The sequence below is a fragment of the Epinephelus lanceolatus genome, chromosome 15 (assembly GCF_041903045.1).
Source record: "Epinephelus lanceolatus isolate andai-2023 chromosome 15, ASM4190304v1, whole genome shotgun sequence".
In the NCBI taxonomy this organism is placed as follows: domain Eukaryota; kingdom Metazoa; phylum Chordata; class Actinopteri; order Perciformes; family Serranidae; genus Epinephelus; species Epinephelus lanceolatus.
In genome coordinates this window covers 844009-871938 of record NC_135748.1, presented here as the reverse complement: position 1 = coordinate 871938, position 27930 = coordinate 844009, and the positions used below count along the sequence as shown (strand labels likewise).

At 41.6% G+C, this 27930-nt stretch overlaps 1 protein-coding gene and 2 pseudogenes across 17 annotated transcripts in view; 2 read left to right on the top strand and 1 right to left on the bottom strand.

Annotated features, from left to right (window-relative positions):
* nrxn3a (neurexin 3a) overlaps positions 1-27930 on the top strand; it is a 651034-nt gene that overhangs the window by 111994 nt on the left and 511110 nt on the right. For 16 of the 17 annotated variants that reach the window (XR_013493311.1, XR_013493310.1, XR_013493309.1 and 13 more), the window contains one exon: positions 5899-5967. Coding sequence is in view for 12 of the 17 variants with exons in the window: in XM_078174850.1 (XP_078030976.1) it covers positions 5899-5967 (69 nt within the window). In the remaining 5 variants the exon portion in view is untranslated. The remainder of the gene's footprint in view (positions 1-5898; positions 5968-27930) is intronic. The other variant, XM_078174851.1, reaches the window with a different exon arrangement.
* LOC144466920 (uncharacterized) lies at positions 7325-8478 on the top strand (annotated as a pseudogene).
* Positions 9277-20083, bottom strand: LOC144466996 (uncharacterized; annotated as a pseudogene).

Below are 27930 nucleotides of genomic sequence, written 5' to 3'. Positions count from 1 at the left end.
GTATCGCTTAATGCATGTACTACATACTGCAGGTACTGCACACTAGTGATGGGCAAAGCAGTTCTTTAGATGTTACTGAATCACTAGAATCAGTTCATTAAAAAGATTTGTTCAAAAGATTCGTTCAAAAAATTTGTTCACCGAATTGTTCAATGCTTGGCTGGAGGATGGGCAAATGATCAAAATTCATTATTCGATCATCAAAAAAATTAACGATCAATTATCGATTAATTGATAAGCGAGTATTTCAAAAGAGAGAAAACAAAAGAGTGCAGTGCAGACTGTCGCCGCAAGAGAGCGCAGCTGCCCCAGTTTTGAGCTTCAACCTCCCCAGGCCAAAGAGGAAGAATGGCGCGCATGTGCAGTTCACCCCTGGGTGTTTACATTGCCAGCCAGAGTTACAGGCTTCAGTTTTCAGCAAAACCTCCGTCTTTCAATGGCGTAGTGTTTTCAGAGGCCTCAAGGGAAGCCACCGAGGCTTTGGAGAGTGATGAGAGCCTCCGTCTGTTTCTGATTTTTTTGCCTGGCATAGGTCCGGCGGGGGTCTCGTAGGCCCGTCGAGCCGCCGTGCTCGCTGGGTGGAAGGGTCTCGTTGGCATGGCGGCTCGCCGGACCTATGCCAGGCATTGTAGGGGAAACACTGCGACTATCGATCAAAATTATTTGTGATCGATCAAAAGCCTTAACAATCAATCATCGATAATCGAAAATTGGTGCCCATCCCAAGCCCGGACTGTGTACTGTGTAGTCCGACTCACTGAACTGATACACGGCTGAGCTGCTGCTGTGTCTGCCCTGCACTGGTGAGTCTCATTACTGGCCAGCCTAACATTTTAAGTTTGTTTATCTGGAAACTAAGTCTGTTAAAACAATGGGGAGGTGTGTGATTGTGTTCATGCGGCTTGATTCCTGGCTACATTAGCCGTTAGCTTGGAGAAAACAGTCCCTATGAAAGTGTATTGCTGAGAAGAAATGATTTGAATCACTCAGGGATTGTGGTTACGTCGTTCACCTAGTGATTCGTTCACCAAGTGATTTGTCACACGGTAGGCAGTCCCTCCCTGTACTCTGGCTGCTTTGCGACTCGTGATTGATTCATGTTTTACACGGACTGAATCGGCAGTTCCACTCCTGGCCTGAAAGCTAGCTGCTGAGCTCAACTGAACTGAGAAATGAACGAATCAGTTCTGGAAGTGATTCAGTTCAGTACGTTCACTCAGCAGATTCATTCTTTTGAACGATTCCTTCGTGAACGACACAACACTACTGCACACTGGATGTACTGCATACAACAGGCACTACACAGGGGGCACATACTGTACAATAGTGGTGGCAGTAGCTCAGCATGTGGGGAATTGGCTTGGGGAACCAGAGGGTCATTGGTTCTAGTCCCCCGTATGGACCAAGCACAGAGTGTGGACTAGTAGCTGGAGAAGTGCCGGTTCATATTCCTGGGCACTGCTGAGGTCCCCTAGAACCAGGCAACAAATCCCCAACTACTCAGGGCACCTCCATGAGTAGCCCCCTCACTCTGACATCTCTCAATTAGGCACTGTTTATGCATGTGTCTGTATTTCAGGCATGTGTGTGTAATCTGTAAAATAACAACAGAGGAAGAAAAATGAATTTCTCCTTGAGGGGACTAAAAGAGAACTGCTTTCTAATGTTGGTACTGCATATACCACAGGTACTGTCTATTACAAATACTTTTTACCATATGTCTATGCTAAAAAGCTCCTGCCACAGAAGGGTTCAGATGTGCAGAAAAAGACTACTCAGCCTGGTTTGTCAAGGAATAGCAAAAGCAATGAGGTAAAAGAATGAGGAAAATTAAACGGAAGAAATAAATAAATGTCATTAAATAAACACTAGAGACCATCTTGCAATGGGATAACTCCAGCCACAATACAGCAATCCACGACTTCAAATGAATGTGAACTAGGGACATATTTTTAAAAGTTGCAGAGTGTGTTAATAGGTAATGTCAAGTGACGCTATGTAATGTGATGAGTTAATGCGTGGCTTATAAAGATACAGCAACATTTTTATATCTTAACAGTGTTCACATATTTTAATAAAATTTGTTATATCCTGTTATTCAGCCGTAATCTGATGGGGCCCAAATGCACTTGGCAGCAACTCAAAATCAAACACAAAAATATTGTAGACTGGTAAAGATTTTGCTTATACTTGTGTCATTCTGTCAGTATTAGGCTCAGGTTAATTGAATTGCTGTGAAATGACTTCCTATTTGCGTAATCTCCTTTATTCTTAGACGGAGCTATGATGTGGATGTGAGTCCCATAAATGCAGCCTGTTACACGATGGGATCTTTGAAAATATTAAAAGTATTCATAAATCATTGCATAATGTATCTGCGTAGATTAATTTCTTATTAAAACTGACAAATCTGCAGTTCTGTGGAATTCCTCTGTGATGATCCTCACTGATTTATGTCCAGGGAAAACCACAAAAATGGGCAAAAGTTTTTCCAGAACCAGAGTCACTTTTCTTACGGCCCGACAAACAGCCGTCTCTGCTCCGATGATAAAGTAAATCCATGCTGTGTAATATTTGATATATATGTGGGTGGAACAGATTGTTAAGATCAATTGAGTGTGAGGTGAAATTGTATCTTTCATATAGACACTCCTCCGGGAACGATAAGACATCCAAACAGGGTCTAATCACCATCTCCTTACCCAACGGTCTCTGAATTTGTGCCTCAACGTCCACGACTTATGTGGTTGTGTTCAATACATTGCTTCATGCTCTTATTTTGAAAGGTTGGTAACAGGAAGTAGTTCGAGCGGAAGCTCTGTATCTTGTGTTGTCGAATGTGCGGAAGCTTGATCAATATTAATATGGTTCAGCATTAAAGCAGCTCGACATTACACTCAATATCTGTTCCAGTAATTCCTTAACACACAACACAACAACTTTACTCACAAAAGGACACACCATGTGTCTCCTTCCTGCTACACGCTCAGCAGGCGATCAGCCTCAGGCTTAGATGAAGCAAACCTGTGAGCCAGCAGGTTTGCTTCACAGAGTATAGAGTATAATGACACACACAAACAACAACAGACTCATCAGGTGACAACAGGTCGTTGAAATGTTGTCGAGGCAGGTAATAAATACATTTATTATTATTTTTCTTACTACTACTACTACTACTATTATTATAATTAATAAAAATTACACATGCACGTATGTATATGTGTGTATGTGTATATATGTGTATATATATACATATATATATATATATACATACACACACACACACACACACACACACAAAAACAGGAAGTAATTTATAAATATACAGTACAGGCCAAAAGTTTGGACACACCTTCTCATTCAATGCGTTTTCTTTATTTTCATGACTATTTACATTGTAGATTCTCACTGAAGGCATCAAAACTATGAATGAACACATGTGGAGTTATGTACTTAACAAAAAAAGGTGAAATAACTGAAAACATGTTTTATATTCTAGTTTCTTCAAAATAGCCATCCTTTGCTCTGATTAATGCTTTGCACACTCTTGGCATTCTCTCCATGAGCTTCAAGAGGTAGTCACCTGAAATGGTTTTCCAACAGTCTTGAAGGAGTTCCCAGAGGTGTTTAGCACTTGTTGGCCCCTTTGCCTTCACTCTGCGGTCCAGCTCACCCCAAACCATCTCGATTGGGTTCAGGTCCGGTGACTGTGGAGGCCAGGTCATCTGCCGCAGCACTCCATCACTCTCCTTCTTGGTCAAATAGCCCTTACACAGCCTGGAGGTGTGTTTGGGGTCATTGTCCTGTTGAAAAATAAATGATCGTCCAACTAAACGCAAACCGGATGGGATGGCATGTCGCTGCAGGATGCTGTGGTAGCCATGCTGGTTCAGCGTGCCTTCAATTTTGAATAAATCCCCAACAGTGTCACCAGCAAAACACCCCCACACCATCGCACCTCCTCCTCCATGCTTCACAGTGGGAACCAGGCATGTGGAATCCATCCGTTCACCTTTTCTGCGTCTCACAAAGACACGGCGGTTGGAACCAAAGATCTCAAATTTGGACTCATCAGACCAAAGCACAGATTTCCACTGGTCTAATGTCCATTCCTTGTGTTTCTTGGCCCAAACAAATCTCTTCTGCTTGTTGCCTCTCCTTAGCAGTGGTTTCCTAGCAGCTATTTGACCATGAAGGCCTGATTCGCACAGTCTCCTCTTAACAGTTGTTCTAGAGATGGGTCTGCTGCTAGAACTCTGTGTGGCATTCATCTGGTCTCTGATCTGAGCTGCTGTTAACTTGCAATTTCTGAGGCTGGTGACTCAGATGAACTTATCCTCAGAAGCAGAGGTGACTCTTGGTCTTCCTTTCCTGGGTGGGTCCTCATGTGTGCCAGTTTCGTTGTAGCGCTTGATGGTTTTTGCGACTCCACTTGGGGACACATTTAAAGTTTTTGCAATTTTCCGGACTGACTGACCTTCATTTCTTAAAGTAATGATGGCCACTCGTTTTTCTTTAGTTAGCTGATTGGTTCTTGCCATAATATGAATTTTAACAGTTGTCCAATAGGGCTGTCGGCTGTGTATTAACCTGACTTCTGCACAACACAACTGATGGTCCCAACCCCATTGATAAAGCAAGAAATTCCACTAATTAACCCTGATAAGGCACACCTGTGAAGTGGAAACCATTTCAGGTGACTACCTCTTGAAGCTCATGGAGAGAATGCCAAGAGTGTGCAAAGCAGTAATCAGAGCAAAAGGTGGCTATTTTGAAGAAACTAGAATATAAAACATGTTTTCAGTTATTTCACCTTTTTTTGTTAAGTACATAACTCCACATGTGTTCATTCATAGTTTTGATGCCTTCAGTGAGAATCTACAATGTAAATAGTCATGAAAATAAAGAAAACACATTGAATGAGAAGGTGTGTCCAAACTTTTGGCCTGTACTGTATACTGAGGAATAAATAAACAAATAAATGTAAAAATAAATGCATGATTAGAACTATTCTTTCATATTTTATTTGTCTTTAAATTTTCACATGTATTGATTCTTTTTATTTACCTCTTTTTATGTTTCCAAATTTTCTTAATTACTTACTGACATATTTGTTCTTTTTTATGGCAAATTCCATACTGTACTGCCCTACAAAGCCAAATTGCATACTACATATTTGGTCAAAAGTGCTTTGTGACATTTTATATACTACTACATACTCTGGCTTAATCACTGGCTTTGTTAAGGTAAAGCTTGTCATTATGTATTTTATTCGAACAACAGGTAGTAACTAAATGCAGTTCTGATGGAGAATAAGGAGCATCTGCTTGCAGTATTGTAAAAGGTAACTAGCCTAGCCTTACTCAGAATAGCAGAAATCAATTCACATGATTTACTGTGGTAAATGTCACATTTTGTCATGTCACATTATGTCAGAGACAGACATACAATAGATGAAAAATGAGAGCATCAGTTGTTTTACCCAGTGAACAAAAACATCTGTTTACAGTCTAATATTTTGGTCCTACAAAAGCATAAAATACAGGCATTACAAACGATCTATGTGTTACACAGTTTACCTGGAAACCCTGAAAATTCTAACTCCAACTTCCACTTTTTGTGTAGTGAGTAATGTCTGCCTTTGTAGGGCAGTGTTGTTGTGACATTCAAAGATCCTGTAATGCCTTATGTGGTTGCATGTTTCAGGTGTTTTTTTTTGAGGTAGGTACAGCTGCTATTGTACATTAATCTATCCTCATGACATGTATTCATATGTACACTGATATGTTAGCTGTCTGCTAGAACTTGAACTTATGTCTCCTCCTCTTCTTCGTCCCTGTCTGGGTTCTCTCGGCTGTGGATCCTCTGTTCTGTCTTCGCCTCCTCCTGCTCTCCTAGCTAAAAGCAAAGGTACAGCTTTTTCGAAATCTTTCCTTTTCCGCCTCTATGAAAAGCGACGCTTGCTCTGTGAGTGTTTGAGAGCAGTGCAGTATAATGTGTTTGATGCTCTAATGTGTTTACTTCTCTGTGTTCAGCGTCTCCTCTGTAATGGTTTCTCATAGAGGGTGCTTGGATTAAGCGAGTAATTACGCCAACCTTAACTGAAGGAAAATAGAGAGGGTGTCCCTTTGTGTTTTCTTACTGTGTGTGTGTAATTTAGTAGAATGCTGTACAGTGTCTGCAGGGATGCTGTGAGATAGAATTTTGAGCAACAGTCACTGTGGTTTAGTTTTTACTAAAACAAGCCTCTCCACCCTTGTCCTCAGTAAACCAGGATTTCCACTCATTGCTGATGTTTCCATAAACTGAGTTCAAATGACAGCATTTAGAATTCCCTCTGACTAATGGCTTGTTAGTTTCTTTTGGCTAAAGAACTGACAAGCACATTCTTAAACCCTATAATCCATTCATCAAAGTGATGTAATTAGGTTGGTTCATTTGTAGTGGTGAAAATGCTGACAGTCAAACCAAATTAATGTCCTGAGACTGCTATACAGGTTAGTGTTGCTGGAATGTACCTCACTAAAACTGTCCAGTGAATGATTTACCTGCAGTCAATTTCAAATCCAATTTTATATTTGTGTGTTTTCTACTGGAGTCACAGGTGTGATTTCAGATGTAGACATGTATGCCTTGAACTTTGACCTACTTAAGATGCTTGACTTGAAAAAACATAGAAGACTTGAATTAAAAATGTGTAGAAGCATTTGGCGCTGTGCATAGTTTTGCCCTTTGGAGGACTGCCAACATGTCATGAATATTACGTATTGTAACAAGGATGCAAATGCTGCCATAACCTTTTTAAACATAAGTAGGTACAGATGCTGGCACCAGAATTATCGATTCAAATAAGGGTCATTAACATTTTGAGGTGATGTTCACAAATAATTTTCTCACAAATTCAATGTGTGAATGTGCAAAAAAGCTTTTATAGCTGTAAAAATATTTTGTGCTTGTGTGAAAAAGTTTGGTTCACACAGATTAATTTGCACATCTGTAAAATGTTTTTTTTCTAGCTGTAAAAATATTTTGTATATGTGAAGTTAAATTTTGAACAGGATACACAAAACTCCTATCTGTGTGTGCCATCCCAAGTTTTAAGCTACAAATGAGTTACAAACTGTCCAATCAGTGGACAAAAGGGCGTTCTGTTTTCTTTATCCAGCTGGAGCATACACACACACACACACACACACACATATATATATATATATATATATATATATATATGTAGTATGTGCAGAACATAGTAAGGGTTCATTCGTAAGATAGAGTCATACCAGCTCGGACATCATTACTTGCTAGGGAACCAGGGCAATCTGATGGCAAATGGGTTACTGGAACAAGACATACATGGACAAGGGCGGAGAACACTGAATTGATACAATGCTACTATACCAGCAATTCCAGAGAGAGGGGATATATGCAGAGAATGTGGGACCTATGGATACTTCGAAACCCACAATCAAAACTAACTAAGAAACATCTGGTAGCACAGTGTTCCAACATCCGTAACCGCCAACTACTATCACAACTAGATATCAATGAAATACTTCAACAATGCTACAGCAAGGGGGAGCCAGAATGCCAGGTCAGTGTCCTGGCTGTAAAAACCAATGCGAGATTGGGTACCAAGCCCCAGTAGATACAAACAGCCTCAATGAAAGAGCAGCTGACCTGAGAAGGCAGATTGTGAGCAAACTGGAAACCTGGAGCCTCCAACGAATCCCGAAGCTGAGTTACCAAGTACCTCCAGATGATCTGCTAGAAGATGTGAATGCTGTCCTAAATACCATACCTCCAAGTACCATCACCAAGACCAACAACCTGATTCACAGTGCAGCAACAGTAATCCTGGAGATGCTTGGATAAAAGATGGACATGGTACATAAAAACCAGCACTCTCCATGAAAGAGACAGTTGGAGGCCAAGACAAAGGCAACATGGAGTGAAGTTAGCCAACTAGCAGAGCTACACAGTGGTAACGTGGTGAATGAAGAGGTACCAAGGAAATACAACAAGCTCGCCATTCCTGAGGCACTTGAAACTGCCAAACAAAGACGAACAGCTCTAGTCACCCGAAGCTGAAGAGATACACCAAAGAAGTAGAAGCCTGGAGAATAAACAGGATGTTCTCCATTGAACCTGCCAAGGTGTTCTCTCAGTGGCAGGGAAATAACAGCAGGTCGGACCCACCAAGAGCTGAGAAACATACTGGAAGGGCATAAGGGAAAGAGAAGCATCACACAATACCCATGCCCAATTGCTAGTGGACCTAAGAGCTGGCCAGAGCAACCTCCCTGAACAAGAACCACTAACCATCTCAATGGCAGACATCAAGGAAAGAGGGTCAAAGATGAAGAGCTGGACAGCACCGGGCCATAATATGATCCATGGCTGAAGAAGCTAACTGTACTCCATACCTCTACAGCCATAGAGGCCAGAGTCTACCACAGCAGATCAGATTGGGTCTGATCTGCTGTGGTAGACTCTGCAGTGCAGGCTGTGCAAAGATGTCTCTGAAATGGTCCAGCATATGGGTGGTGTAATATGCAAGCAGGACCAGCGTACATGGAGAGGCACAACCAAGTGGTGGGATAGTGTACAGAAACATCTGCACTGAGTATGGGCTGGAAGTCCCAAAGGTCAGAATGGAAGACACCTCCCACTCCTCCTGGGGTCCTGTCTGGTGTGGTAGACCCCTGCTTCTATTGATCTTGTACTGAGTGCCTGTTCTTTTGCTATCATGATTGGTGCTTCTGTACTGTCTTTCAGTTAAGCCTTTTTCAGCCACTGGAAGGATTTCTTTAGAGATTTAGAGGAGGTGACTGATGGTTGCTCCACTTCAGAACCCGTATCCATAGCCACTCTTTGTGATAAGTTGGCTGAGGAGGTTCAGGCCTATGCAGAACTATAGCAGGGGCAGTGCATCACCTTGGTACTGCTCTATTGACCAGTAGCTGGTGTCTGCCTCAACTGGTATTACTACCAATTCCTTACTGGGCCTTGCTCACGTATTGGGCCATGTGCCTATTGATCTTAGCAGCTATGATGCCTGACAGAAGTTTCTATGTACAGAGGCAGGTTATTGGCTGATAGTTGGATGGGGCTGTGCCCTTCTGGGGATTCTTCATGATCAGGACTGTCTGTCCTTGGATCAACCACTCTGGATGTGTCCCATCCATGAGCAGCTGGTTCATTTGTGCTGTCAGGTGTTCATGGAGTGCAGTTGGTTTCTTTAGTCAGTAGGTATGGATGTCCAGCTCTTCATACCTGCTACTTCTTTCTTTTTTGGATGTCTGTCGTTATAATGGTAACTGGCTCTCTTCTGGGAGAATACTGTGGTCTACTCTTCCATCCACTAGCTACGTAGCATCAGTGTTATGTGATGCCTCATTCTTTCATATGCTCTTCCAGTATTGTTCATTTTCAGCCCTGGGTGGATCTATTCTTGTGTTACCTTGCTTCTGAGAGTACACATTGGATGGTTCAATAGAGAACATCCTATTTATTCTCCTGGCTTCTTCTTCTCTTGTGTATCTCTTTAGGTAGGTAGCCAGAGCTGTGAGCCTTTGCTTGGCAGTCTCCAGTGCCTCAGGTATAGAGAGTTTGTTGTACTTCCTAGGTATCCCTTTCTTCCCCCACACCTTTCTGTAGCTCTGAGAGTTGACTAACTTCTCTCTGTGTCACCTTGATCTTGACCTCCAGCCTCCTTCTCCATGGAGGGTAAAGCTCTTTGTGGCTCTAGAATCACTGTTGCTGTGGTGTATATCAGCTGAATTGTCTCAGTTATGGTCCTAGTAGGGATAGTACGTAGTACTGGATTCATATCATCTAGCAGACTTTCAGAGGGTACTTTGTCACTTAGCCTTGGTAATCAGCTTTTGGCTGCCATGATTCCGTCTTATTCATTATTCTCAATCTCAGGTCATTCAATCTTGCTGTAAGGGAATCTGTGTTGTAAGGGCTTGGGGCTTAGTACCCAATCGTGGAATGTGGGGATGATGATGACATCCCCACTTTGACTTGTCATCCTGGCTCCCCCTTGCCATAGCATGTTTTTTGTACCTCATTAATCTCTAGTTGCAAAAACAGTTGCTGTTTGTGGATGCTGGAACACTGGGCTTGGAGTTGTTTCTTTGTCAGCCTAGATGTTGGGTTTCAAAGCATCCATCCATGTATGTATGTTCTGTACGACATCTATTGCACGTCTGTCCGTCCTGGAAGAGGGATCCCTCCTCAGTTGCTCTTCCTGAGGTTTCTACCGTTTTTTTTTTCCCCTGTTAAAGGGTTTTTTTGGGGGAGTTTTTCCTTATCCGCTGTGAGGGTCCAAAGGACAGAGGGATGTTGTATGCTGTAAAGCCCTGTGAGGAAAATTGTGATTTGTGATATTTGGGCTTTATAAATAAAATTGATTGATTGATTGATGTATCCCACATCCTTTGCATGTAGCCCCTTCTCGCTGGGGTTACTTATATAGTAGCATTCTAACAGTTCCACATTGTCTGCTCTAGTCCATCTATATCTTGTTCCAGTAGCCCATTTCAAATCAGGGTGCCCTGGTTCCGCAACACCTGATGCGGATCTTGTTGACCCGGGCGAAGTCCCAGCCAGTATGATTCTTGTTAACGCTCAGCGTCGCGGTGACACAGATCTCCTGTCTGTTTCTGTAAGCTGAAACCATTTCCCTCAGTGGAAACAAAGCAAGTATTTACTTGTATTTCACAGATAAGAAACAATAAATTGTGAAGACAGTGAAGTCTCTACTAAAATAGAATTTTAAGTCTTGTGTGTGATTTATCCTTCTGGATTTATCCTGGCTTCATATAAATCTCAGCTCGTCTCTACGCTAATTTATACCATATAAAATGCCATAGGCTTGTGCTAATAATGTTAGCATGTTATATTTGCTTGGAAAACATGTTTAGTATAAGACAGTTGTTTTGTCGGTGAATGTTGTGAGTTGTAATGGAGCCAAATTATGTAGTTACCTTTGTTACATGTTGCTGTTGTCCCTGGTTTTATATGAGAAGAGGAAAAGATTGCTGGGCTAATTTATACAGTGTAGAATGCCATAGACTTGTGCTAATAACGTTAGCGTGTTGTATTGGTGGGGGAAATGTGTCCAGATAAAGACAAGTGTTTGTCTGTCAGTTAATAGTGAAGCCAGTTTGCGTATTTGTGTTTGAAATTGTCTCTATTAAGCCATATTTAATGTGTGTTTTGAATCAACTATATAAATAAAAGTTTGATTTGAACTAAACTTGACAGCACTTAACACAGTCCTCCACCGCTGACTAGTGTTTTGGAGGTGTAACTGCAGAGTGACACAGACACACCACCACAGAAGTGAAAATATGAAAATAACGTGCAGATTTTTTTTTCCCCACAACTGATCAATTAGTTGACGATTATGTGCAACTTTTAGTCGACCAAGATTTTCTTTGGTTGACTACAGCCCTAATATATATATACATATATATATATATATATATATATGTGTATATATATGTATATGTGTGTATGTGTATATATATATATATATATATATATATATATATATATATATATATATATATATGTATATATATACAGTACAGGCCAAAAGTTTGGACACACCTTCTCATTCAATGCGTTTTCTTTATTTTCATGACTATTTACATTGTAGATTCTCACTGAAGGCATCAAAACTATGAATGAACACATGTGGAGTTATGTACTTAACAAAAAAAGGTGAAATAACTGAAAACATGTTTTATATTCTAGTTTCTTCAAAATAGCCACCCTTTGCTCTGATTACTGCTTTGCACACTCTTGGCATTCTCTCGATGAGCTTCAAGAGGTAGTCACCTGAAATGGTTTTCCAACAGTCTTGAAGGAGTTCCCAGAGGTGTTTAGCACTTGTTGGCCCCTTTGCCTTCACTCTGCGGTCCAGCTCACCCCAAACCATCTCGATTGGGTTCAGGTCCGGTGACTGTGGAGGCCAGGTCATCTGCCGCAGCACTCCATCACTCTACTTCTTGGTCAAATAGCCCTTACACAGCCTGGAGGTGTGTTTGGGGTCATTGTCCTGTTGAAAAATAAATGATCGTCCAACTAAACGCAAACTGGATGGGATGGCATGTTGCTGCAGGATGCTGTGGTAGCCATGCTGGTTCAGTGTGCCTTCAATTTTGAATAAATCTCCAACAGTGTAACCAGCAAAACACCCCCACACCATCACACCTCCTCCTCCATGCTTCACAGTGAGAACCAGGCATGTGGAATCCATCCGTTCACCTTTTCTGCGTCTCACAAAGACACGGCGGTTGGAACCAAAGATCTCAAATTTGGACTCATCAGACCAAAGCACAGATTTCCACTGGTCTAATGTCCATTCCTTGTGTTTCTTGGCCCAAACAAATCTCTTCTGCTTGTTGCCTCTCCTTAGCAGTGGTTTCCTAGCAGCTATTTGATCATGAAGGCCTGATTCGCGCAGTCTCCTCTTAACAGTTGTTCTAGAGATGGGTCTGCTGCTAGAACTCTGTGTGGCATTCATCTGGTCTCTGATCTGAGCTGCTGTTAACTTGCGATTTCTGAGGCTGGTGACTCGGATGAACTTATCCTCAGAAGCAGAGGTGACTCTTGGTCTTCCTTTCCTGGGTGGGTCCTCATGTGTGCCAGTTTCGTTTTTCGTTTTTCTTTAGTTAGCTGATTGGTTCTTGCCATAATATGAATTTTAACAGTTGTCCAATAGGGCTGTCGGCTGTGTATTAACCTGACTTCTGCACAACACAACTGATGGTCCCAACCCCATTGATAAAGCAAGAAATTCCACTAATTAACCCTGATAAGGCACACCTGTGAAGTGGAAACCATTTCAGGTGACTACCTCTTGAAGCTCATGGAGAGAATGCCAAGAGTGTGCAAAGCAGTAATCAGAGCAAAGGGTGGCTATTTTGAAGAAACTAGAATATAAAACATGTTTTCAGTTATTTCACCTTTTTTTGTTAAATGAACTCCACATGTGTTCATTCATAGTTTTGATGCCTTCAGTGAGAATCTACAATGTAAATAGTCATGAAAATAAAGAAAACGCATTGAATGAGAAGGTGTGTCCAAACTTTTGGCCTGTACTGTATATATATATATATATATATATGTACACACACCTGCTGCAAGCTGTAAAATTAGAAACACACAGTAGATATGTCAGCTCCACCTTTGGATATGCACTAAGGGTTAATCACACTGCAATGCTCACTTTGGCCAAGTCAGTGTGAAAATAGAGTAATTCTTACCTTATAGCCACTTTTTTACCCATGCAGCCAAAAGTTAAGAACTGAGAGCTAAACAAAGCCGAACAAATGACACTTATTCATTTCAACAAACGAAACTTTCCTGTTTCAAACAACTTTCATGGCTATTTGAGAATAGATTTCAGAGTTTTTGAGATGCACCTGAATGCAAGTCTCCATTATTATTTTTGTTATTAGTTAATTACTGAGTGGAGATAGCAAGACTGCAGCTCTTTGATGTGTAGATGATGGGACTGCTGTGCACAGCGATGTTGATGTATCTAGTTAATTACAATGTAAAACTTTATATATATATATATACAGTACAGGCCAAAAGTTTGGACAGGCCAAAGTTGGACAGGCCAAAAGTTTGGACACACCTTCTCATTCAATGCGTTTTCTTTATTTTCATGACTATTTACATTGTAGATTCTCACTGAAGGCATCAAAACTATGAACCCCTAACCCTAACCCTAACCCATAATTAACCCACTTGTGTAAGTAAACACAACACAAAGAGTATGGTGAAGTAAGCCTGGGATTGAGGCATATGGGCTCCCTGATGATGTTCCCCACATTAGCCCCATTATCATATTCTTGGCCCCAACAGTCACTTATGTTCAGTCTAAGGGTCTCTAGTTCCGACAGGAGCGTATTTGACAGTCCATTTCTAGTTTGGTTGTTTACTGGTATGAAATCAGTGGCATGCTCTTCTAGTGATGTCATTATTGACAAATTGTAAAATCAGTGACATTTGTTACTGGTGGCCCATACCAAGTGTGCAATCAAGATGCACAAAAAAACATTTTGCTCTATTTTTGTCATTTAAATGAACTGCACTTATATGGCTTTTCTAGTCTTCCGACCACTCAAAGCACTTTTCACATTACATGTCACATTTACCCATTCACACACACAATCATACTCTGGTGGCCGAGGCTACCATACAAGGTGCCACCCGCTACTCACCTGCATATAACACACTCACTGCCAGCTGGAGGAGTATGGGGTTTAGTATCTTGCTCAAGGATACTTCAAGCTGGTAATTGAACCACTGATCTTCTGATTAGTGTACAGCCACTTTACCTTCTAAGCCACAGCTGCCCATTTACAATAGTCATTGATGTTTGTGGCCATAAGAGAAATGATCTCATTTTGAATCTGAGGCCCGAGATAATGTGCATGAGTAGCATTATTTCGTGGACATCTGACATGTTCTTGCATGGTGGGCTCAAATGGTGAGCATCTCTTTATCTACATCAACATCTGTCTTTTCATAAAGCTTTGCATTTGTTTCACAAAATGCCAAATTATGGTCAGACAAATATTGCACACACCAACTTATTATCCTTGACCTTGAGCTTCATTGTCATACTCAGTTTCCTTTTTACTCCTGCTGTTGTTGCAGCCCTGTAGGCTTAGCCACAGTTCTAGCTTTGGTGATGCTAGCTGTCACCATCATAGCAATTTCACCCCTGCAAGCTGCGGATGTGGAAATGCTCCTGGTCAGCTCAGGAAGTGTTGGTATATTTATCCAACAATCCTCTCAATGACTTTTTAAATGTATCCTTCTTTTTTTTCTCAGCATCCTATGGTCTAATCACCAAATGGTGGTCCAGGTTAGCTGGGGCGCCTAAAAGGGGGGAAAAAGGAGAAGGATTCTAGGGGCCCATGATTAAGAGGGGCCCAGAGAGGCCCCTAATAAAATTAGAATACTGACAAAAAATAATATGACACTAAGTTATTAACTAACTTATAATCACAAATATATTTTATTTACAATGTACTGGTAACAACAACTTTATTTGTTTCAGAAACATTAATGCCCCCCTTCTCTGTTTAGAAAATGGTTCAGTCCGACTGGATCAGCTGCAGTGCGCCGGTAATTTGTCACAGACAGCGGGTAAGGAGGCGGAGACAAATATGCCTCAAAAATCAGGTAGCCAAAAACGGAAAGAAAGGAAGCTAAGAGAGGAGATAGAAGCAAAGGGTCGACAGTATGTCATCCAGTATTTCAAAAAGCAAGGTGGGTTTGTTAGTGGTTCATGTGGTGGAAAGTTATGGAATATTAACTTTGTCCCTGGTCTATAAGCAGCTTATAGACCATGGAGTCTCAAAGACTTGAGGCTTGACTTGGATTTGATCTAAAAGATTAAAAAATAGCACTGTTACAAATTGTCATAGAGCTTTCAAAGGGTATACTATACATGAATTATCTGTAATACCTTTCACAGCACATATAGTCAGTATTTACTGTTGGAACTGAGTAATTCTTAGAGTTTTGACAATATTGAAAGACACAAGTTCTGCTGACGATAAACTCATGACAAAAGAGCACATTTGTGTAATATTACACAGATTTTTCAAAAACACAACTTTAGATATCTGCCAGGCAACATGGTGAAACTATTCCTTGGAACAGTTTTACATGGTGAAAATATTCATTGAAAGAGTATTACTTTCATTGTCAGTCTAAGAAATACACAAACTGACTTGTAACCTTTTGTTTAATTTGGCATAAATATAGTTCTGCTGTCACAACAGTTTGAAACATTTAACTTCTTTCAGCAATTACTTTCTTGTCTCACAACACTTTAAACATCAATTTGAGTCTGAACATAATAATAATAATAATACTAATAATAATAATAATAACTTTAATTATATAGCACCTTTTAAAAACAAAGTTTACAAAGCGCTTTGACAAACAAAGCAAAATCAGTACAATCAACAATATAACAGCAGCAGGTAATACAGCAACAACACACAATATAGCAGAGGCAGACATATACAACATGGCAGCATTAAGGTAGCAGCAAGGAGTACAGGAGAAAACAGCAAAGGGAATAAAATAAGTAAATACAATACAACTAAAACACTAATAAATAAACAATACAAGAGAAAAAAAAGAGGAGAACGACGACATCACATAAAAGCAAGTCTATAAAAATGGGTTTTAAGAAGTGATTTTAAAAGAAGTTACTGATTCTGCAAACCTTAAATCCTCGGGCAGGTCGTTCCAAAGCCGAGGGGCCCTGATGGAAAAAGCTTGGTCACCCTTCGACTTCAGCCTCAACTCTGGAACAACCAAAAGGCCCCTGTCTGAGGATCTAAGGCTGCGCACAGGCCCATATGGGGTCAACATTTCTGTTATATAGCTAGGGGCCAGACCCAGACATGCTTTAAATGTGATCAGTAAAATCTTAAAATCAATTCTAAAACAGACAGGGAGCCAATGAAGGGAAGCAAGAATAGGGGTGATGTGATGTCGTCTGTTAAAACCAGTGAGAAGCCTAGCTGCTGCGTTCTGAACTAGTTGGAGGCGGGAGAGTGATTTATGGTTGATGCCGGAAAGGAGGGAGTTACAGTAGTCTAGACTGGAGAAGATGAATGCGTGGATAACTTTTTCTAGGTCAGGGCGTGAAAGCATGGGTTTAATTTTTTAAATAATTCGTAATTGATATAAACAGGACTGAACAACTTTATTGATGTGGGGTTGAAAATTGAGATCTGAATCAAATATAACTCCAAGATTTTTGGCTGTGGGCTGAACATTTGAGGATAATGGACCGAGATTGTTTTTGATGAGGCTGATTCAATTTGAGGAACTGAACGGCAGAATATCAGATTTTAAGTTGTTGAGTTGAAGAAAATTTTGTGCCATCCAACAGTTGATATTTTTGATACAGTCTATGACAGCAACTAGGCTTCTGGGGTTACCGGGTCACAGCGGGAGGTATATCTGTGTGTCGTCGGCATAACAATGAAAAGAGACATTGTGCCGCTGAATGATATGACCGAGAGGAAGCATATAAATAGAAAATAAAATTGGACCTAAAATCGAGCCTTGCGGTACACCACAGGTAATGTGAGCTGTTGAAGATGAGTGATTACCTATGGTGACCGCAAATGTTCTTTCTAAAAGATAAGAATAAAACCAACTAAGTGCAGTGTCCCTGATGCCAACCCAGGTTTTAAGGCGGTCGATTAAAATGGCATGATCTACAGTATCAAAGGCTGCACTTAGGTCTAAAAGAATTAAAATTGCACTCTCCCCTCTATCGGTTGCTAAAAGAAGATCATTAGTTACTTTGAGGAGGGCAGTTTCTGTGCTGTGTAAAACTCTAAAACCTGATTGAAATTTCTCAAAGATGTTATTATGACACATAAAAGCTAAAAGCTGTGTTGAAACAACCTTTTCTAAAACTTTGGATAAAAACGGAAGTTTAGAAATTGGCCTAAAATTATTAAGAATTGAAGGATCAAGGTTAGGTTTCTTTAAAAGAGGTTGGACCTCAGCATGTTTAAAAGCAGCAGGAAAAATACCTTTTGTGAGAGAGCTGTTAATAATCAATAAAATACTGGGCCCAACTGTGTCAGTGACATCTTTAAGAAAACTAGATGGAATAAAATCAAGACTGCATGTAGTTGGCTTCATGTGAGAGATAGTTTTAGTTAAAAGGGATAGAGAGATGGGCTCAAAACTGTTAAAATAGATGTGAGTCTCCCTACTGGCATGTACAGCATGAACTGGGGGGTAATCTGTTGCCTAATATTTTCAACTTTATCAATAAAAAAATTTAAAAACCTCTCACAGAGCTCTTGTGAGGTGTCAGTAAAACGACTGGGGGAGGGGGAAGTAAGGAAATCTAAAACCTTAAATAAAATTCTGGGGTTAGAATGATTAGTTAACTGCCCTTTTGATAGTTAATCATTGCATCTTTCCAAATTTGATAAAATACTTGTAAACCTGTTTTCTTCCATTTTCTTTCTTTTCTTCTGCAGTATCTCTTCAAATCATGGGTGGATTCATTTAGCCAGGGTTGTAAAATTTTGCTAGACCTTTTGTCCCTGTAGGGGGCAACAGAGTCAAGGACAATCTGGCAGGTTTTGTTAAAAAGGGAGACCAGCTCCTCTGTGCTAAAATGTGAGATTAACTCTTCTGTGTTAAAATTGGGATAAGAGGCAGTTAAAGAAGCAGGAGTAAAAAGCTCAGAAAACTTACAAACAGAGGAGGGGTTAAAAGCATGGCGGCGGACAGGTGTACAGTGATTAAAAGGTATCTGGGATAAAACCACATTAAATAAAACTGCTTTGCGATCAGACACACAGATATCCTCCGTCTTAAAATTGTTAGGGCTGAGACCGGTAAATAAAACAAGATCCAGAATGTGTCCCTTTGAGTGTGTGAGTTCATGAATAGCTAGAGTGAGGTTAAAAGTTTCCAAAGTATCCATAAAATCAGTCACAAAGGTCTGGGAGGGACAACACACATGTATGTTAAAATCGCCTAAGATGAGGATTTTTTCATACTTTACCATAAAATGTGATAAAAACAATTAACCATAAAACCAAGATGCTTAAAAGAGGTAAAATTACTATAAGAGATAGAGATGCATTTGAAATATTTTCTATAAATGACAGCCACCCCCCCTCCCCTACCTGACAGCCGGGGCTGATGAAGGTAAGTAAAATTGGGGGGGGGGGGGGGCTTCAATAAGACGGCAGTTATAATAAAAAAGTCCAATTTATTATGAGTAATAAAATCATGACATAAAAACGATTTATTATTTAGGCATCTGCTATTTAAAAGGCCGAAATTCACAGGGTCACTGTTAAAAACAAGGGGTGGAAGAGACTGACAGTGTACTTGAATTAAGTTGTCATGATTAGTGGCAGAAGGGCGTGATGATGAACGTGCTGTTGGTTTGCGGTGGGAAATGACTGTGGAGATGAAAGAGGGTATGCCAGTAATTTTATCTGAATAAACAGTTTGAGTGGGGAGATGGACCAGTGAGAATGGCAGTACCTGGGGTGGGCAACAGGTGGAGCTGGCACAGGAGATGGTGGTCTGAGAGGCAGGAGAGGAAGACGGGGGTAGAGTGGGTGTGTGGGTGTAATCAGAAAACTGTCATGCATGTGTGGATGATTGGACTGCATATTGAATGTTTGATCGGAGCATTTGGTTTCCCCGTGGGCTTGGATGAATTCCACCTCTGCTAAAAAGTTCGGCGCGGTCCCAGAACAGGTTAAAATTGTCTATAAAATCCATGTTGTGGGAATTGCAGGTGAACTGGAGCTGGGTATGGAGGTAGAGCATACGGCTAAAACGTTCAGATCCGCGGCCAAACGGGGGAAGAGGGCCACTGATAAAAACAGACTTTCCACAATCCTTTAAAACATTAAAAAGGAGATTAAAATCAGCGATGGTGCGCTCGGACTGGGACGTGTTGTTGCAACCAACATTGACAACTATTTTTGTGACAGAAGTGGGGAGTGAGGGCAATATGTCCAGAAGTTTATTGTGGATGAAGCGGACTGTGGCACCAGGGAAGCAGTGAGTGATGGCATTGATGAATATCCCTGGTTATGCTGTCACCGATGATTAAAGTGGTAGGGGGGAAAAGGGGACGAGGAGGTGGTGTGTGTGGACCAGTTGGATGGGTTGCCAGACGCTCAGCTTCCACCGCCTCCGTGGAGGACAGCGGTTCAGGGCTGGAATGTGGTGGCCCGGCCCGGGGGAGCCTTCCCGACTGTCTGATGACAGCCTCCTGCAGCATCCTGTGGCGGCTGTTCCCCGTGGTGGAGCGATGAGTCATCCGACCGGCACTGGGCGCAGGTGGAGGAGGTGGAGCAGCGGCAGGAGGAGAGGAGATGCCGGCCGTTGGTGAAGAGGACACAGCAGTGGTTGCAGGAGAGGTGACGCCAGCCACAGGTTGAGGAGACACAGCAGAGGCTGCGGCAGGGTGAGCCGTGGGAACCGGGACTGCGGGGGAATCGCGGGGGTGAACTGGGGCCTCGTCCATCAGGATGGTGAAGCGGTTGGAGAGCTCAACAGGTGGAACTCTCCCCACAGCCGGATCTCCCTTTCGGCCGCAGCGCACCTATGTCCAGGATGACCCGGATGGCTTTGGGGTGGAGGTATGGACCGGGAGGAACCCAGTTCCAGTACCAACCACCGGATCAGGTGGTAACTCCGGCGGCGCCTCTCCGTCCCCTGCGGCAGCGGTGGTGGTGGTATCCGGTGCTCCTGCAACCAGCTGTCCAGCGGAGGAGCTGCTCAACTCAGCTGCAGCATCCCTCGGACCGGTCGGTGCGATTTCAGCGTACAGCGACGGCAGCCAGGGAAGCGTAGCTGCGGAGTCTGAGGCCACCTGTGACAGGGCGAGATGGCTGGAGGACTGGAGATAGGAGATTCGTTTCGACTGGGTGGCAGCCACAGCAATGAAACCATCGAGCATCCGGTCCTTTTTCGGATTACACTCTTCAGCCGCTCGATGTCCTCTTTCAGCCGTGAGTAATCATGATTGCAGTTCACACACACAGCCATTATAGCAGGGAACAGTCCACAAAGCAGCCAATTTATAAAATTACGCAATGGCTAAAAGGAAAACTTAAAACAATAAAAGTAATCCCGTGACCGGTAAAATAAATAGCAATAAAAGCAGGTCTTGTGAGGTCCAGGCCTGTGCTTCCGCTCTCCGTTGAGTGCACTGGCGAAGGATAATCTTAAAACAAGATAAAATCCGTGGCCGATGACTAAAACCTCTATCCAGTTAAAAAGATATGACTTAAAACAACCCTGAATTAAAAGTATATCCAGGGATGTGGCCTAAAACTGGATTAAAAACTAGATAAAAGACAAATCGCGACAGGGCCTCTGACAGGTGGACACAGGACATGTTCTTTCTGTGATCTTTTATTAACAAAAATAAACACATACAAAATAATAATAATAATAATAATGATAATAATAGAAGGGCGGCACAAGGTTCAATCCCAGGAGGGAGCCCCTCTGTGCGGAGTTTGCATGTTCTTCCCGTGTCAGCGTGGGTTTTCTCCGGGTACTCCAGCTTCCTCCCACAGTCCAAAGACACGCAGGTTGGGGATAGGTTAACTGGTGACCCTAAATTATCCGTAGGTGTGAATGTGAGTATGAATGGTTGTCTGTCTCTATGTGTTAGCCGTGTGATAGTCTGGCAACCTATTTCTGATTTGGTTGAAACCTTAAATTTGATTTGATATCAATCAAAAATATTTATTTAGCTAAAGTCAAAAATGTACATACACACAAAGTAAAAAGATCACTTAGAACATAAACCATTTTTTTAATTTGTTTTTTTTTTTTTTTCATTTTGGAGAAACTTGATAATTACCATTACATGTAAGTATATATTTTACTTTAGACTAAACTAATTAAATAGCTGTAATTTTGTTACAGCCAATTTCATTACTTTTACTCAAGTCAAATTTCTGATTTAGGTCAAACTAAAATTTTATTTACACCTAAATCAATGTACTTCCCTTAGTCACAAACCAAAACGTGACTTAATGTAGGTCAACATAATAGCATTTTTTGTTTTTTTACAACTTAAATTTGACCATATAAAAAGCTAAATTTGCTATTCTGAAAAGTAGAATTCCCACTTAAGATGAAACTTAAAACATTTGTTACAGTCAATGTTTAAAATGTTTAATTTAGTGTACCTACTATAAATAAAGACAGGAATATTTTCTTCAAAAGACCTTAATATTTATTGTGATGTGTTTTTGAAATTTGCATCACCTTTTGTTATATATTACAAAACAAACAAACAAAAAAAAGCCTGCAATAAAATTTGCAGCCGTAAAACTAGTATTTTACGTGTTTTACACATCAACACAAAAAACAAGTTCAAGTAAGTATATCATGCTCTTTTTGATGTTTTTTTTTTTTTAACATATGTAACATTTCTGTATCCTTAACCGCATAAATCTTAACATGTCAAACTGGTTTGTACGTCTCCCATTTAAAACCTGTAATATGTAATGTAATAGCCATAACAAAGTGTAAACTAGTAAAAAAAAAAATCCCCAAGAAAAATACAGTTCAATTTCAGGGATAACTCAGTTTAAAAAAACATTACCATTACTAGTACTACTGAATTGCTGGTCATTTGAATTTTGCATTATTCACGTTTTCAGTGTTTGTATCAGTGCCACTATATTTGTACCATAGAAAGAACCCTTCCATTATCTTGGACTGTATCAGAATACAAGCTATGGAACAGAACATGCTGTAAGAAGTGTAAAACTAGAGTTTCTAACAGTGTTAAAATTTTGCATTATTCACATTTCAAATGGAATGGTAAATGGACCTGCATTTGTTTAGTGCCTTTCTAGTCACCCTACAAGGTGCCACCTGCTACTCAGTTTTGTTTTGTTTTTTAACACACTCACACATACACTGATGGAACAGCCACTGGGAGCAACTTGGGGTTCAGTATCTTGCTCAAGGCTGAGTTCGACATGCAGACTGTTGTGACCTTACAGTTCCCCCTGAGAACTCTTGCGTCGCCATATTTGAATACAGTGGCCGAAAGGGATATACGCGCTTTGCCTTTAACTTGCCGTCACTGGAGACGGTTAAGGTGAAGATCAATCTGGGGCGCTTCTGCGTGAACCTGCTTTGTACTTTTATGATTCTGTCGCACTTTAAATGGAGGACCACACATGTTTTGCCCCATAAGAGGGAAACCATGCCACCAAATAAAAGAAGAAGATCAGATAAGCGAGCATGGGACAAAACGTGAGTGAATATCGGCGTTGCTTATTCCAGGTGGAAAGAACTCCTGAAGGAGAAGGATTTCACAAGGGATGCGGAGGTTGCCTGCTTTCTGCTAGACGGGTAATTCAATCTGATATTTTAAAATCATTTTGGCTTCATGTTTGGAACTACTTTTCCCTCTCGTCTAAGTTCGAGTGACGTTACTTGCTGTGTAAGTTACTGTGAATCAAAACGGTGGAGACAGCTAGTTTTGTTAGCTACATTGGCACTAGCCCCGTCTCGATCCGGGGCTACATTGGCACAGACTTACAAAGGCTCAGTATAATCATTTCCCATTGTTGTGCACGTGCACATAGTTTGTGTAATGCTGTAAGTGTTTCAAATGAAACACCGCCTCTACCCCCTCGCCCCCTTTCTCTCCCTGGTCTTCCTCCTCTCCCTCTTCCTCTTCCTCCTGTCCCTGTGTCCTGTGAAAGAACACTCTGGAAACGCATATATTATAATCGTACCAACCTATATTTGCTGCACTGTGCCATGACTATCACATAAAACTTGTTATTTTAGCATTACTGTGCTAATGTTTGCTCGTGTTACCAAAACAGTTAGAAATAAAACACTCCTAACATATGTCAATCAATCAATCAATCAATCAAACTTTATTTGTATAGCACTTTTCATACATTAAAAATGCAGCACAAAGTGCTTCACAGAATAAAAACAAACAAAAATAATACATACAGTACATATTAAAAACCCGCCCCTCCCACCCCCACATATAAACACACACACACACACACACACACACACACACACACACACACAGTCAATATAGTCAATAACATGGCTGGGCACTGAAGAACCAGGTGAGGAAAGAACCACCTATGGGGTGCTATCCACACTGAGAGGCGCTACAGCCCACGGCCACAGGGAGCGCTGCCACAGAGACCACCCCGACCCAGACAGACCGGGGTGGACTCCACACATGGTGTGGAGATTAGGAAAAATTAAAGAGTTAAAGATTAAAATAATATTAATAATAATAAATAAATAAATAAATAAATAAATAAATGAAGATTTAGAAATTAAAATGCATAAAGATTTAAAAATAAATCATTTAAAAGCATTACAAAGTAAAAAGAACATATAATAGAAGAATTAAAAGAGTAAAAGAAATCAGTTAAAAGCTAAATAAAAAGGTGAGTCTTGAGCCTCCTTTTAAAAACATCAACAGTCTCTGCAGTCCTGATGCTCTCCGGCAGGCTGTTCCATAAGTGAGGGCCATAATGGCTGAATGCAGCCTCCCCGTGGGTTTTTGTTCTAACTCTTGGAACAATTAAAAGGTTGGTGCCGGAGGACCTCAGGATCCACGAGGGTTGATATGATAAAAGCAGGTCAGATAAATAAGATGGCCCAAGGCCGTTAAGACATTTAAAAACTAATAAAAGAACCTTAAAATCGATCCTGAAACACACGGGGAGCCAATGCAGCGATTGTAAAACTGGTGAAATGTGCTCCCGCCCTCTGGTCCTCGTCAGCACACGTGCGGCTGAGTTTTGGAGTAGCTGCAGGTTAGAGATGGTCTTTTTGGGAAGACCAGACAGCAGGGCATTACAGTAATCTAAATGACAAGAGATAAAAGCATGCATCAGCACCTCCGTGTTAGCCTGAGAGAGAAACGGGTGGACTCTGGCTATATTCTTAAGATGATAAAAACCTGTCTTTGTTACATTTTTGATGTGTGGAATAAAACTAAGCTCAGAGTCAAAAATGACGCCCAGGTTCTTTACACATTGTGAAGGTTTAAAATCTTGTAGTTTTGGTAAAAGTTTCTCTCTCTGGCCTTCAGGACCAATAATTAAAACCTCTGTTTTGTCCTGGTTGAGCTGTAGGAAATTCACTGCCATCCATGACTTGATATCTAAAATGCAGTTAAAAAGGGTATCAATTGGCCCTGTGTCATCAGGAGACACAGCGATGTACAGCTGTGTGTCATCTGCGTAACTGTGGAAGCTGATGCCGTGCCTCCTGATGACGTCCCCAAGGGGAAGCATGTATAGATTAAAAAGAATTGGACCTAAAATTGACCCATGGGGCACCCCACACCTAATTTCATGCGTTCTGGAGGAACATGTATCCATACTTACAAAGAAACAACGATCTGTGAGATAAGAGCTGAACCAGTTAAAAACAGTACCAGAGAGGCCCACCGGGTTTCTGAGTCTGTTTAATAAAATGTGGTGATCTACTGTATCAAAGGCGGCGCTTAGATCCAGTAGTACCAAGACTGTGAGTTTTTGTGAATCAACATTCAACATTCAACCTGATATCATTTAAAATCTTTAAAAGGGTTGTCTCGGTACTGTGGTTCATCCTAAAACCAGATTGATATTTCTCTAAAATACTGTTTCTTTTTAAAAAAATCATTTACTTGGTTAAAAACCAGTTTTTCTAAAATCTTACTTAAAAACGGTAAGTTGGATACAGGTCGGTAATTATTAAAAATGTTGGGATCTAAATTACTCTTCTTCAGAAGGGGCTTCACCACCGCTGTTTTGAAGGCAGCGGGGAAGACACCCGTCTGAAGAGAGTAATTCACTATATTTAAAATATGTTCCTCAAAAAATCCATAAAATGTCTTTAAAAGTGAGGAATGGGAGTGGGAATGGGATCTAAAAGGCAAGTTGTTGGGTTTACCTGGGAGAAAACTCGACCAAGTGTCCTTACATCAACCAGGACAAAACTCTCCAGTGTTTCCTCGGGTAAAAGCAATGATCCAGGTGTGTTAAAAATTACATTCTGTTGGGATAAAAGACTGGACCTGATATCATCGATTTTACTTCTGAAGTGGTCTGCAAAGTCCTCGCAGAGGGCATCTGTTGATATGTTGGATGGTTTGTTAAAATTGGTGCTGGTTAAAAGATCGAAGGTGGAGAAAAGAAATTTGGGGTTGTTTTTATGATTGGAAATGAGTTTTGAAAAGTGGGATATTCTTGCCTGTTTGACTGTTTTATTGTAGGTTTTGAGTTGTTTGCATAATATTTCAAAATGAACTGTCAATTTGGTTTTTCTCCACCTCCTCTCTGCACTCCTGCATTTTCTTTTCAGTCTTTTGATGTTATCATTTCTCCACTGGGGTGTAGGTTTTGTTTTTATGATTTTGGTTAAAAGTGGAGCCACTGAGTCAAGTGTTGACTTTAATTTACTGTTAAAATTGTCAACAATAAAATCACAGGGTGCAGGTAAAATTTCAGCAGGAGTGCTCTGTAAAATCTCGATAAAATTTGCAGCCACTTCAGAAGTTAGGTAGCGTTTCCTCAACGTTCTCACCGGGGCCTCCTGATGGCTAAAATTGGTGATGTTAAAATACACACAGTAGTGGTCAGACACAGCCAGGTCAACAACAGAGGACACACCAGTGGACAGGCCATAGGTTATGACCAGGTCCAGGGTGTGTCCTCTGTTGTGAGTTGGCTGTTTGACGTGCTGTTTAAAATCCATGCAGGTTAAAAGGTTTAAAAATTCTCTGGACATTGGATCTGAGGTATTATCAACATGTAAATTAAAATCACCAGTTATTAAAATTCTGTTATAGGTGGTGTGTATGATTGTTAATAGTTCTGAAAAATCAGTGATAAAAGAGGTGGAATGGTGGGGTGGTCTGTAAACCGTGATACAAAGAATAGGAGGGCTGCCAAAAACAAAGGCATGATATTCAAATGATGAGTAGCTGTTAAAAGAAACTTCAGCAGAGTGCAGTGAATTTTTAGTGACTGAAGCAGTTCCGCCTCCTTTTTACCCCCCCTAGTAGAAAATAAAAAATTAAAATTTGGTGGGCAGGCCTCGGTGAGAGCAACAGGTGCGTCAGTGCCAAGCCATGTCTCTGTTAAAAGAATACTGTCCAACTTGTTATCTAAAATCAGGTCATTTATGATAAAAGTTTTATTTAAAAGAGAGCGCACGTTCAGCACGGCCAGGGTAATGTCTGTGCCGAACGTGCGCTCATTATCACAATGTGGTGAGTGTGGGGTTGCTATTGGTCCATGGTGAAGTTGTTCTGTTTGAAATTCTGACTGGGATGGATGTGGATGTGGGAGTGGGTTGGGGATGAACCAAAGAGGAAAGCAGGGGGGCGTGTGCTTCCAATGTACGTCAGTCACATGGGGCACACTGAACAGCGTGCTGAATGTTAGCCGCTAACATGCGGCTGCCCAGCCTGCTCGGGTGAAGCCCGTCAGCCCTGAAAAAAGAGGACCGGTTCCAAAATAAGTTAAAATTGTCGATAAAAGTGAAACCATAGGTGCTACAGGCAGCCTGGACCCATGAATTGAGGGAGAGTAGCCGACTGAAGCGTTCTGCCCCGCGGGACAATGTTGGCAGGGGACCGCTGATAAAAACCAACTTACCACAGTTTTTTAAAAGGTTAAAAAGAGCAACAAAATCCATTTTTGTCTGCTCTGATTGCCGGTGGGCCGTGTCGTTTGAGCCCAAATGGAAAATCAGCAGATTTATGGAGGAATGGAGTGAATGAAGCAGTTCTGGAAGTTTGTCAACGATGACCGGAACTGTGGCTCCAGGAAAGCAGTGAGTTGTGACGTTGAAAAAACGAATATTCCTGATGATGCTGTCTCCAAACAACACGGTGGAAGGAGGGAAAAGAGGACGAAGAGGAACACGATGGGGATTGGGTGACTCACATGAGGCAGGTGGACGGTCCATGCTGCGTGACCAGGGGGGCAGGAGCGGCGGCGACTCGGCGGTCCCAGTCCCGGCCCCGGCAGGAGCAGCGCCATCCCGGCTGTGGGAGAGGAGTCCCCCGGAGCGTCTCCGTACAGCCTCCTTTAGGAGCCTCCGACGTGCCGCGGAAGCCGATGTCCGGGATGGGAGTCGATGGTTGGGTCCTGCAGCCGCGGTACTCCGGTCCACAGGTGCCAGCGAGGAAGACGCGGATCCATCCGTGCAGGGTGCTGCAGGTGTACCACCGGCCGGCAGAGAGGGAGCCACAACACCGTTAGACGCCAAGGCCGACTCCTCCAAGCGGGGAGTGGCTGGAACAGCACCGGTCGGCAGGGAAGGAGCCGCAGCGGCAGCATCTGCAGTGCCAGCGTC